This window comes from Aulonocara sp. 'chitande type north' Nkhata Bay, linkage group LG18, assembly GCF_057382095.1.
Source record: "Aulonocara sp. 'chitande type north' Nkhata Bay isolate Kocher_YH1m ecotype deep benthic linkage group LG18, A_spYH_male_GT1.1, whole genome shotgun sequence".
NCBI lineage: Eukaryota > Metazoa > Chordata > Actinopteri > Cichliformes > Cichlidae > Aulonocara > Aulonocara sp. 'chitande type north' Nkhata Bay.
In genome coordinates, this window is record NC_141361.1 from 23,659,743 (window position 1) to 23,674,034 (window position 14,292).

At 39.0% G+C, this 14,292-nt stretch overlaps 1 protein-coding gene across 1 annotated transcript; it reads left to right on the top strand.

Moving 5' to 3' along the window:
* Positions 1-10,075: 10,075 nt before the first annotated feature.
* LOC147308593 (phospholipid hydroperoxide glutathione peroxidase-like) lies at positions 10,076-13,844 on the top strand. The gene is made up of 7 exons (XM_086272715.1): positions 10,076-10,209; positions 10,966-11,060; positions 11,154-11,298; positions 11,577-11,728; positions 12,635-12,659; positions 12,843-12,902; positions 13,273-13,844. The coding sequence occupies exons 1-7, from the start codon at positions 10,144-10,146 to the stop codon at positions 13,303-13,305; spliced, it is 576 nt and encodes a 191-aa protein (XP_086128841.1). The 5' UTR covers positions 10,076-10,143; the 3' UTR covers positions 13,306-13,844.
* The last annotated feature ends 448 nt before the right edge of the window (positions 13,845-14,292 follow it).

A 14,292-nucleotide genomic window follows, 5' to 3' on the forward strand; every position in this document is an offset into this window, starting at 1 on the left:
CCCAACATTTAATGATTGTGGTTCATTTGTGTGACTAATCCAATATATTAGGAAAATGTGACAAACCAATCTTCGGTGACTGAGGATTTCATTTCAGACATAATCAGGCTGCTGATGATACCATGCCATATGAGTGAAACGGTAAGGTTACGATACAAAGCTGCATGGACATTGAAAGGTTAGTAATGCAAAAAACACTGATGTGTGAAGAAAACTGGGGGAGGGGGGGGGGTGTATATTTTGTACTGTACATGTTTAGGTGACTCATTGATCACAGTTTAATTAAAAAGAAATTGAGATGTGATTGAAGTGCAAACTTTCAGCTTTAATTCAGGAGTTTAAGCTACTAAAGTTCAAACCAAGGATCAGAACGGGGAAAAAGCTGTTTTTAAGCCTTGTTGTTGCCTAATGTCAGAGGTCAAAGGCTGTAATAACACAATAGCCACTTGTTGCAGCCAAGGTATGTAGAAGGACATCTTTGAATACACAATATGGTGAACCTTGAAGCAGTTGGGCTACAGCAGCCCAACCACACCAGGTACCCTCCTGTCAGCTGGCAACAGGAAACTAACTGAGGCTAAACTGTATAATTTACAGGGGCTCACTATGATTGGGCAACAGGAAATTGGACAACAGTTAGTGACTGTGGTGGTGTGGGGGATATTTTCTTGGCACACTTTTGGCTCTATACAGCTAACTGAGAATTGTTTAAATGCCACAGCCTTCTTGAGTTGCCGATCATGTCACAGTCACAGTATACTCATCCTCTGATGGTAACTCGCCATGTCAGAAAGCTCAAACTGGTTTCTTAAACATCCCGCTGAGTTCACTGTGTATAAATGGACTCCACAGTCACCAGAACTCCATCAAATAAAGCAAATCTGGGATGTAGTGGAACAAGGGATTTGCATCGTGCATGTGCAGCTGATAAATCTGCAGCAGCTCCATGATGCTATTGTGTCAAAATCTCAGAGAATTGTTTCCAGTATGTCCATGTGTGTGTTTGAGAAAGAGGGAAATAACATTTCCTGAAATTGTATGCACTGCGTCTGTGTCAAGTCCACCAGACCATCCCCACCTGTCAAAGCCTTCCATCGTCCACTCTTTAAACCATGTCAGCTGTGGACAATTACAGAGAAGAGGGTGGTAAAAAAAAGAAATCATTTTGACTAGTACCCTTCAAGCATTTGAAAGTGTGACAATACAAGGGAGGGTCTGTTTTAATCCATGTTCTGTCTTCCAAATAATTATCCTTTCAATCAAGTTTTATTTATAGCATGGCAAATATATGCCTCCTCACTAGGTTATGCTTCATAACCACAGGAGTGTGTAATTACTCATGTCTCTGGTGGTATGGGTCTAACAGCTTCTGCAGAATTCCTCGCTGCAATCCAACCCATGCTGATGACAGCTCCCACAAACAGCTATTTAATTCCATATGTAGAAGCAGAAAACAGACAATAAAACTTAGAGCCTGAGTAATGGCAGTGATGCTCTGTGCTGCATATGTAATAACATCTTCGAGGTACTTAAGTACCTCGTAAAGACGCATCTGTTCTGCGGTTAAGTTATATATAAGCATATAAGATTTTAAATAAACTCAGTGGCTTGTGTAATTATTATATTAACAAAAACTATTGCACAGTGAAAAGGCCCTACAGCTTACTTGTTCCCCCCTCCTTTGTCCTCCTGTTTCCCTTCCAGCGAGGAGTTAAACAGTTTGATGGCGTGTGGGACAAAGGAGTTTTTAAGTCTGCTGGTCCTTGACTTTGGGAGAAGCAACCTGTCACTGAACAGACTCCTCTGGTTGTTTATGGCCGTGTGCAGAGGATGCCCAGCATGGTCCATAATGTCCATATTGCACCTTAATTTGTTTTTACATAAGTGTGTGGAATGAGTCTTCAGTTTAATGTTTTTTAATAGGCAAAAAATACTTAAATAAGTAAATGGCGAGTCGAATTTTTGTCTTTTTTTTTCTATTTTTGCTGATCCGAAAATTGATCTGATCCGTGACTTAAAATTTTTGATCCGTTGCACCACTAGTCGTAACTGTGTAGTTTCTCATATACAGTATTTCAGTTCATGTAGTAAATCATGATGCAGTTTAGAGTAAAACATGTGATAAAGCAGGTTACGGTGTCCGTTATGTCACGAGCAAAACTGATTTTAAAACAATCAAGATACAGTGTTTAAAATCCTGAACTTATGGCTTTGCAAACCAGTGGGTGACATAACAGTTGCTACATCCATTTTTTTGTGACGATATTTTTAATCAGCTTATTCCACTCATTCATCTCAACAATCGTGTCAGCTGTAATGAAATTCCCTCAAGATGCCTTTGTAAGAATTGACATTAGTTTATGACGTGAGGTTACGGTGACCTTGACTAGATCTTAGATCTTTGCCCACAAACTTCCAAACAATTTTCCAATTATATCCATGTGAAAGTTCAAGACCAATTAAAAGAAATCCTCTCAAGCTTTCAACACCAGTGAACATGAAAACACAATGCCTCTAGTCCCAGTAATGCAAGACATGAAAGTCACTGGACAATTTTGTTAATTCACAAAATATCATATGTAATATTTATTATTATATAGTAAATATAATAACTATGCAACATATATAACAATACATGGTTGCATCCATCCATCCATCTATCCATCCATTCGCTTCCGCTTATCCTTTTCAGGGTCGCGGGGGGTGCTGGAGCCTATCCCAGCTGTCATAGGGTGAGAGGCGGGGTACACCCTGGACAGGTCGCCAGTCTGTCACAGGGCCAACACACAGGGACAGACAACCTTTCACACTCACATTCACTCGCACATTCCCACCTAGTGGCAATTTGGATTATCCAATTAACCTATCCCCACAAGCTGCATGTGTTTGGACGGTGGGAGGAAGTGGGAGTACCCGGAGGGAACCCACGCAAACACGGGGAGAACATTATTTTCTTAATGAAGCTGGTTTGCATACATTGTTTTTAGATGTGCTTTTTTCTGTATTTATCTTCCCATGATAGCAAAGAAACCCTTTCTGTGAAGCAGAGTTTGAATACCTTTAAAACACAAAATAATAAATCTGCTCAAATAGCTCCATGGGGTCTTTTTTGATATTCACCAAGTTAATTCCTGTGTGAATATCTGGAGGGGTCTTACAGAGGTGGTTAGGGGTGGAACGTAGAGATATTACTTTCTTCCGATGTTCCATCACATCATTTTCTTCAGTTTCATCTAAGCAGGTGGTTGAGACACACTACACGAATTTCACAAGAATAAGTGAAAGTTCGGCTTGTTAAAACAATTTGCTTTCTTTAAAACTGAACAATGTTGAGTCTGTGCAGCAATAAGTTTGACTGTATGTTTTTTTTTCATTTGAAGAAAATAACTGTCATAGATAAACATGTTGTACATTGTTACAAAATGTTTTTATTAATTGCTAAAAAACTGAGAAGAAATCGCCTTATATCTCATTTTTACTCTGCGATATCACAGGAAAAACACACACTGCCATGTAAAAACACACATCAGGGACATCGTGACACATAGTGACACAAGGAAAGACTAATGCTGAGGATTTTTTTTTAAAGCAGAGGGGCAGTAGTAAAGGAAGCAAAAGAAATACAACAAACAGACATGAAAGAGAAAGACCTCATTTAAAGACAGCTGCTGAGGTAAGTCATGCTGTGAGGCAGCAGGTGAACACTGGTGTATTACGCTCCCTTTTGTGACATTGCTGACACACTCATCCGCCTTTTAAAAGAGCAGAGTTGTGGTGCTGTGATAGCCAGCAGCACATCAGGCAGCTTAATAGTATAAAATGGCACAAATTCGAACGAGTACATTTCCAACCGAGGCGCTTTCTCTGTAGTCTATCACATGAATCGTGTTCAGTTTCTCTTTTTGAGTCATAGTGAAGCTACAAAAATAAATAAATAAGTATCCGTTTTCATTGATTCATTGACTTTTAGGGGGGGAAAAAAATCTGTTCCTTCAAGTCATTTATCTCACAACAGGCTGCGATTGAGCTTCTACTCTTCTGCAGCTTGTTTCAAACATATCGGTGTCACTCTGAGAGAAATGGAGCCCATAAACCCACCAGTCAGGTGAGATTCTAAATTAGCATGCGGCCTTTCTTCACCTCTGAGAGCGGTAATGATGAAAATGAAGGAATTGCTTTCCCTCTGTTTTAATAAGAAAGAAACTGGCTTATCCGACTTGTTCCACAAAAGTGCAGTTTGACACCTGCTTTAAATTAGAAACGATCCTCATGAGCACAAAAGGGGAAGCTGAACAATACAAGGAAAAGTAAAATGCTTTAGTCAAATCTTTAAAGGTGTCACAAATTTGCCAATTTTACTGCAAAGTCTTCACCTTACCAGGTTTTAAGACTTTAAGACTTACTTGGCTTGTGTTGGAAAATGGTCAGCACCAGTGTGCATATATGAAATGTTTCTCATTTCATGTCCACTGTACCTCGCATTCAAACGGCCTTGCCACTCAGCAACACTGCGGTCGCCTCATTGCCTCACTGTGGGGTAATGTTAAATGCTTAATGAGCTGTGCCTGGATTCCAGACATAGCACTTTCAGTTACAGCCAAACAGTTCATTTCTGGTTTCATTAGACCACAATTCTTTTTTTATCTGATGGCGGAGCATTTGTTTGTTTTTTAACTATATTAGCTGTATGTTTTGTCATCTCTAGGCATGCTTTTGTTAAGTGTCTTTTACTGCAGTTCTGAACAAATATGTTTATGTAATAATGACAACACATGAAATGTGAGAAGAAGATTTTATTTGTTGTTGCTGTTACCTTCTTTAGCAGGTAAACAGAGTGTCCCCAAACTGTGGAAACAAATGAGACTGCTGGAAACCTGAAGTGGCCGCCAGCAAATACGTTACACCTTATATTTTCTTAATGAGGCTTGAGATGTTCTGTAATAGTGTCTTTGCCCAGTTATTTTAAAAAGGCATTTAGGAAAATAAAATCCCTTGAAGTTTTATGTTTACGACATGTGAAGTCATAATATGCTGAAGTCAGATTGAGGTTTCTGATAGAATGTCAGGCAGTGGCTTCTGAAACTATAGGTGTCGATCCTGAGGAAAAATTTAAGAGCTATTGAAGTGAAATGCAGTGAGCTGGCTGCCAGTTGCTTATCAGCATAACGTCGAACATTTCAACACAGGGCATGCCTGCCTGGTCTTACTACTATTCTCTCCAGGAAGATAGATGGATAAGCAGGCTGATCTGGACTGTTGAGATGCAGTCGTGGGAAACAGATTGCAGAACATGTTGCCTTGCCAACCAAACCCCTCAGAGCATGAGGGTTAAATGTAAAAAGATTCTCTGCCAATGCAAATATAGGTTGCCATCTGTTTCCATTACACTCCTTTTGTTCTGTATTCCAAAAACATGTAAGAATGTAGCATGGTGGTGTAGGTGTTCTGGTGAGTGGTCCCTTCTCAGCATGATCCTTTTTTTTTTTTCTTTTGCTGTGAGAGTAATGTGCATATTCAGATAGTAATTACAACACCATCCTATGCCTTACAAGGAACTGGGGTATGATAGCAGGCACACGTGGGGCCCTCATAACACATCCGCCATACTCCAAATTAATAGCAACGGCCAATGTGGGAATGTTAGCTGACCTGCACATTTGGGGTAAAAAATTTAAACCCAGTAAATACCAGAACATTTGATGTAAAATGATGTGATCGAGCCGTCCCTCTAACTCTCAGCGGTCCAAGTGAGGTGATGCGTGGTTTTACTGTGCCAATAAAAATAAAGTCAACTTCTGAGAAATTCATAAGGTTTGGTGGTCAACTTAATTTATATCTGACTATTAATCTCCAGCGGAGCCGACGGAGGGTGAAGGCAAGAAAACTGCAAACTTGTTGCTTAGGAACAGTGAGAAATAACCCTAACTTTTCTTGAAGCATCTGATCTTATCTCCCATGGTGCACATAGCTCTGCGTGTAAGTGTGTGCGCGTGTGCGCATGTGGCTGTGTGCGTGTGTGTGTATTGCGGGGGGTGGGGGAGTCAGGTTTAGCAGAGGTTGTTTCTAGGCAACTGTTTTTTGTTTTTTTTTATGTGAAACTTGTTTGTTCTTCTGTGTTCTCTGTCGTTTCCTATTCATTATCTCTAATTTTTTCACAAATACGACTTTTCATCATTAGGGCAGGGTTGTCTGGTTCTGTGGCGTATGAGCCAACATAACTCTGTGATGATTAAATGACAACAAATAACCGCAAAGTTGTTTTTATAAATACTTTTAATTACATTATACATGTTTGGACAGCTATTTTCAAGGGGTAACTATCTGCAGTACAGACTTTGATGGAGTGGAAATATTCTCACACTTTCAGTCCAAGCTTCTTCTCTTTTTTTTTACATGCTTGTATTTATTAGCCTCTTTAGTTGACACAGAGACATATGCAGTTTTCACCTTCACTTTTTCCATCCAAACTTCAGCTGAAAACGTGCTGTAATTGGTTTGCCTCAATGCTATGTTGTTCACTTGCACACAGATTTTCCATACGCATGCCTAGTTATTTGTGAATATCTGACCTATAACAAACAGCTGTTGGCTGGCTGCTTAGTTCTGCCTCAGATGAGAGCAACCTCTTTGCCACAGTCGACATACAAATAAATAAACCGTTTATTTATCAGGCTTTTAAACAACATCGAGCTCGTTATACAGTCATTAGGATGACTTGTGTCATGCATCAGTTTGAAATGTCATCTTGTGACCTTATTATCCCCCGTTGTTGTGATTAAACCTGTATTTGTGACTCTCTTTGCTTGTGTGTGCGCTTGTCTGCAACAGGTGTTGATACATATTAACAATATTTCAGGATATTTGTCCAGCCTGGCGCGATGCATTGTGCATAATATTGTCTCAGCTTGACACTGTATTATAAATGAACACAGTTCATGTGACACAGTTACACACTAATTTGTTTCAGCTGTGCTACACGGAGGAAACAAAACCCCAAACCACCTGCACACCAGAAAACTGTATCATTTCATAAACATTCACTTCGGCAGTACACGCAGAGCAGCTAATTACAGCGTCCACACACACACACACGCACACGCACACACCACATTGATGCTACTGATTCCTTTTACAGAAGAACCCCTTTGATTCAAGTTTTAATTGGCTATATGTGAGGTGCTTAATTATGGTCTTCAAATGAATCAGGTGGAAACCTGTGGTGGATTCTGCGTTTTGTCATATCCTAATTAAAAGCTTTTTTCCTCTGAAGGCATCCACATCAGCCAAACTCACTGAGCGTTACGCCGTGCAGGAATATTAACGGAAGGTTTGCATGGGAATCCTTGCAATTATGCAAGGCCGTCCTTTGCCCTCATTATCAAACCAATTTGGACGAATCAAAATTCTAAGCTACGAGGCTCCATTTGTGCCAGAAATTATGCCCACATGCACACTATGTGTCAAATCTTAATTATTCAGTGTCTTATAAAATGTGAATTTTTAGTCCATATCATCAGCTCATTAAACATATTGCAGAAAAAAGTAACTAACTGGAAATGTTACAGATTTTCTCTGCTCAGGTGACTCAGTTATATCGCTGTGATGTGACACAATCCAGCTTATCAGTCCATGTTCACATTTCCACACTTGTAGCTTTTACTTTTTCTTTGCATTAAATAAGATCTCATGAATACAGTGGAAATATAGTAAATCCAGGTCTTTATGTTTGTAACAGATAACTCTAATATGTCGCATTTTATTAAAAAACAGAAATCACAAGTGGTAATAAGCAAGTAAATTAAAAAAATCTTTTATTAATCCAATAAAATGACACACAACATTTTATTTGAAAAAGAAATTACAGGCCAACTTTTCTGTAAACAATAACCTCTTGATTTACACTTTTAAGTTATTCCTTTGTGTTTTAAAGCCAACTCCAGTAACTAGTTTGAGGAAGGATTGCATCCAAATTAACGGTGCAAAACTTTGTCTTAAGGGGTCTGACATTAGACCACTGCAGAGTCCCAGATCAAAGGTATAAAGGAATAAGCCACCAGCCTAAAAATAAAAATGAGTTTCATAAACCACAGTCTTGTTTTTCTTTCTCAACTTAAATCTCATCATTCTTTCCAGGACTTAAAAGTTGTCAACTGAACATAGTAAACTTTTCTACAATGGCGTAGTGCCCTCTGTTGGAAGAATAATGAAACTATGGTGCTTTTTTTTTTTTCTTCTTTTGCTTTTCTGGACATCATGAATTATAGGCTCACGTGGTTTTAAAAAGTCAAGTATCACATTAGATTAGTGTATATCTGCTAAGTGAGTGTAGGTATCCAGTGGTCCTTGAGATCTTCACTTCATTATATATAAAATATGATACTTCTTTAATATTTTCATGTGTTTACATACAGTAAAATAGGCTGTATTATGAATTATCCTATATAGTGTGCTCATGATAGAGAATAAACACATTCAGTCCAGTGTTTTATCCATTTCTCACAGTCTCGTTTACAAAAATAAGCAGTCAGGAGTGACAGCACCTCAGGCCTCAATGGCATCTGTTAAGCCAGCACTACTCACAGTCTCGCCCATCTTTTAGGCTCTACATCTCCGTGTTTATACACACACACACACACACACACATATATATATATATATATATATATATATATATATATATATATATATATATATATATATATATATATAAATGCCAATGTCATGACTTAAACTTGACTTCTCCCATCTCCTTGTCATATGGCAGTAGTGAAAAAAGACAACATGACAGCAATTAATAAAATATATATGTAATCTCTGGATGAGGTGAGCCTGCATTATTATAGTTTTTCTAATGGACAATCAGTGTGTCTCTGTTGCTGTAACAAGGCTGTGCATCCAAGGCATCTGTCTCTTTCTGATTTCACAAGCATATTTAGACACAAACTTAAATGAGGTATTCCCTGAGTTGTCCTACTGCAAGTTGTTACCCAGTGAGTGAGTAAGCACAAATCTCAGCCTTTAACGCTACTGTAGGAAGGAACAAAGTCTGTCCTTGTTTTGAGCTCTGAATCAGTTTTTTAGCACATTCTCTTTGTGGGTGTTTGTTACAACTTGAATCTAAGGCTCTCGCTCGCAGAAACTGATTGAGAATGTCGAGCTTCAGGTGGTCACTAATGGCTCTTACTGTAAGAGTAAATAGGCCACATATACACATAATCACACACTCACTTTTTTGGTTGATGACGATGGCGTATCATCATCTATCTTTGTGAACATGAGAACTCAAGAATAAGGCAATGTTGATGCCATCAGTGCAGAGTTTGAATCTTAGTGAGTGTGACCTCATGGTCAAGATAGAGATCATATTTTCTGAAATAGTATCAAATGGATACTATATTCAAAATGTCAAAGTCAAGGTCAGAGGTCAATTCCTCTGAAACTCTGAAAATGAATGTGGTAACTCAAGAAAGAGTTCACCCATGCTGACAAATTAATACCATAGATGTGTCTACAAAAAGGCTGAGGGGGAGCATTGGCAGTTGCCAGTATTTCTTTTAGAAACAAACTCCAGTCGAGGAAAACTGGGGATGATGCAATTTCAATTAATTTGTTCAAGGGAATACTAAAATGACAATCTTAAGATGAAAATGTTCAATTTTATTTTATTTATATAGCGCCAAAATACAACAGCAGTCGACTCTACACACTTTATATAGTAAGGTAAAGACCCTACATTAATACAGAAATGTAAAACTGAAACTTTTGATTTAATTTACAAAAGGACGAAAAAAAGAAGAGGAAGAAAAAGGGTGAGGATTATTATGGATGTTGTTCTAAATATCAGGTCCATTTGAGTAATGTTGTCCTGTAAGACTTAATTAACTTTGATTAATTTAAAAAAAAAAGTCTACTTTACAAGCCATAACGCTGTAATGGGATGCAATGGGGTGCAATGCACTCAAAGACGCATCGAGAAGGAAGCTGCTGCAGTCGCTTGTTAGGGCTCTGTTTTTGGATGATTTTACGCAGAATATTCTGTGCTTACAAAATCACAGTTGATCCCATGGAACACCAACCCCTTTGCTAGGCTCTTTGTGGGCGGAGCCGGAGGGCCGAAAAGGTAACGTGATCAGTGTGCCCATCATGTGGCTGTGGAGATCGTCCGCAGTCTTGAGTGTGGTAGGGAGCAGAGGAGTATTGAGAAGTATGGTAAGTGGACATAGCACAGATAAAACCTGTCCCCTGCTTTATATTGCCAGGAGTCTAAAAAACGCGAATATGTCTTCTTATATCCGCTGTAAAACATTAAGTGTGGCTATTTTTAGACCGCAGTGCAACAGATAAATGGATCCGATGTTTGTGTTGCTTCAGCTGCTAACGCTAGCTTAAACCCGTTTATAGCGGACCAGGCCAGGGGCGCTATTTAACAGTTCAGCCTCAGTCGCTCAACACAGCGGACTCTGTTCGAGCTTATAATAGATGTATTTTGTGATGCTACAATGCTTGGGTTGTCTGTATGAAGATTAAAAACACCTCTAAAATTGCTAGTCATTCCCGGTGATAAGAGAGCTAGGTGATGTAAGCTAACGTCAGAGAGAGCCCGTGTTTTTGTGTAATCGCTTTATTTCCTCATTTAGACCGATTAAAGCTGCTATTGGGAATTAAAACGAAGGCTGACTGGAGACATTTGTTTTAATCAGCTTCCCACCCCTCACCCCCTCCTCTGCTTATTAGTGGCAGGCTTGTGTAAAGGTACGAAATGTTGCCTTTACAGATTAAACTTGTTATGTGTAGAAACTGATGGGCGGAGACGTGAATGGTGACACAGATGGGCCAAAGGGCACCTATCATTGAGAACACTGACTAACTTGGTTTCTCTTAGGCCCTATAATAAACCCATCCTCCGCTGTTACTTAACCACACAGCCTCACTCATGCACGCTTTCCTTTCTTCACCTCTGTGCAGTGTGCTCAGGTGGGAGACTGGCACAGTGCCAAGTCCATCTATGAGTTTTCTGCCAAGGACATAGACGGGGATGAGGTGTCTCTGGAGAAATACAGGTAAAAGTAATATTAACACAATCAACCACTTGGCACCAGTAGTTAATGCTTGAAATTAGCATTTTAACCTCACTTTGTGCTCTATTTCGCCAGAGGGTATGTGTGCATAATCGTAAACGTAGCCTCTAAATGAGGGAAGACCAGGGTAAACTACACTCAGCTAGCGGGAATGCACGCCTCCTATGCTGAGAAAGGTTTACGCATCCTGGGATTCCCATGCAACCAGTTTGGAGGACAGGTAAGGTGGATAAACTCCAGCTGCCTTTATTTTGTGCTTTCTCAAACAAATTATTTATGTGGCCATAAATGCAACATGAGTTAATTTCACTGTTCTGTGTGAATAAAGTGGGCTGGCAGAGAGGAGACCGTACTAATTGATTTGCACTCTGTACCAAACATGCGTGCTAGACTGTTGCATACTTCGGATCTATTTTCCAATTGGTTATATTTATATCTGTGCATGCTAACATTTTCTAGCTTAATTTAGTAGTTGTTTGTTGTTTTTGTGGCATTCAGGAACCAGGGACAGAAGCAGAAATTAAAGAGTTTGCCAAAGGTTACAATGCTGAGTTTGATCTCTTCAGTAAGATTGAGGTGAATGGAGACAACGCTCACCCTCTGTGGAAGTGGATGAAGGCTCAGCCCAAAGGCAAGGGAACCCTGGGAAAGTAAGTTATTCTATGTTTCTGTTTTCTTGGCAATATGTCTGTCTTTTAATAGTGTACAGTGACAATGTTAATGTCGTATCATTCATGTCCTCCTGCAACAAAACCTTCCTGTGTCACCTGTAATCTCATAAGTGAAGTCTGTGACTGAAATTCTGGTCATGGATAAATACAAATTCTGTGTTTCTACACAGTTTCAAGTGTGGTAGCTTAAAATTGTAGCCATGGAACAGACTGAGTTTAAAGTATTTTGTAACTATTATAATGTTCCACGCGGTGTTGAAACAGCAGGCAGGCATGACGTCATTTTACCCTGAAATGGGAGTTGCTCTTAATCCCACTGCCTTCATCCTCCCTGCTTCTTGTCGTTTTCTGCTGAGTTTGTAGAAAGACGTTTACATGATTTCATTTCTTGCACTGTCTACACTTTGCTGCGTTGTAGATGAACTCAACAAGGGACGTCAAAACCCTGTTTGTTTTTTTTTTTGTTTTTTTTTTTTTTGTTTTCTTTTGACTGAGTTTTGTACATTTTCCTTCCAATAAAGAACACAATTCACATAACAGCAGGCAAAGAAATCATACAGTAAAATGCATAAAGTATCAGGGGCAAAATAAGGATCGTGGATCGTGTTGCTATGCGAAATGTCAAGTATTGTTTGTTATATGCAGAATATCCTCATTACTCACATCTGCGGGTAGGAATCTAATTGTCATATACAGGGATTTGCATAATTATTGATTTTTTTTTTTTTGTATGTTTTAACTGGGAGTAGGATAAAAGGTGGTGTAGCCAAAAAACAGCAAAATCTGCACATCAGTGTAAACCCACAGAATTCCAGTTTAAATAAACAACAGACTTTTAATGTTTGCAGTATGGTTTTCATTTGTACTTTATTTTTTTTCCAACAGCAACATCAAATGGAACTTCACAAAGGTAACTAAGCTAATACAGTCAGAACTCAGAACTGCAATGCTCTTCAGTACTTAATGCTGGTTTTTTTTTTTGGGTTTTTTTGTGGGTTTTTTTTGGGGGGGGGGGGGGGGGGGGGGTTGTTGTTTTTAACTACAACTGCATTTGAAAATTAATGCTTTTCATTGCTCTCTTATTTCTCACCAGTTTCTTATAAATAGAGAAGGACAAGTAGTGAAGAGATATGGCCCAACCGATGATCCCAGTGTAAGCCGCAACCACACTTTTTCTCCAGTATATACTTGTGCATTCTCTAGAATACAGCACCTTTTGAATGATGTGGGGTATAAGACGCTTTCAACCTCTGTGTGCATATTCTAGTAATTTCTGTTAATATATGGGCAAAGAGGCCCTGTGCAGTTTCTATGCTGATGTTAATGTCAGAGGACGACTGAAACTCTTCAGATTTTGAGACAGTAGGTTGTTTGTGACTTTTGCACAGTGCGTCTCATCACTCAGCATCCCAGCTCTGTAACCATCTGGTCTGCCCAGTACACTTATCTGTGTGTTATATGTAGTATTTGCTGTTATTCTTCAACTCTGCCGTAGTAACATTTGCATTTGTTTCTCTGTGCAGGTGGTGGAGAAAGACCTGCCCACGTACCTGTAATAATACAGTCTCATCTCCCATGTGTTTATTTCACCTTTGACCTCTCTTATGGACTTCAGGGTTGTGTCTGTGTGCCTGAACCAGTGACGGCCTGCCTGTAAACCCAGCACTGGGTGGGGCACGGCCTGATAATCCCTTGCGTGCAACTTATCTCCAGAGCCCACTCACACTAAACCTCGTATGACCATAAGAGAGAACATCCACTGGTTAACCAAAGTAGAGCCACTTCACAGCATACTTCAAACAGCCATTACTTTTTTTAGTCCAATACAAATACCCTCTGTTCTGAATGTTACTTTGACAAGTTTGTTTATGTGTCTTTGTCAGTTTTATGTGAAAACACTGAAGGCAATAAATTTAATAGATTTCTGCATAGCTACTGATATTATTGTTTGCACTTAAAACGACAAAGGGCCAAATGTTGAACCTGAAAATCATGGCTTATATAATGAAATTAGAAAATAAATGTAGTTGTGAATATTGTGTTGATGTGTTGCTTATGCACCTGCACAACAGAAGTAAATGATGGTAATTCTAAATTGCTAGAAGTGTCTGTTTATTTCTGATAGAGTATGTAAAAGCTTTGAACCACACAGCATTCTTATAACACATATTTTTCCATATAGTTCTCAAGGCCTTGTTTTTGTTTGTTTTGGGTTTTTGTTTTGTTCTGTCATTTTCAGTCCAGTCCTTGACCATTTTTAGAGGAATGCTTGTTTGTTAAGCAACTTCACACTGATCTATGAATTATTTAAGTATGATTCATCAACCTGTGTTGTCTACACATAACAGAAAACTAAACAAAGATCCAGTTTTGTTTTTTTATTTTTTTGGTTGAATCTATGCAAAATCCCAGAGCTTGAAATACATGAAATAGTTTTTTGTTTTTCACCAGTGAGGTCATTCCTAAAAATTAAAAAAACAGGTTTACCGGCATGGTGTTCAGTGTAAGAAATTTGTGGAAACTGGTCAAGTGGAAGCCAAAAG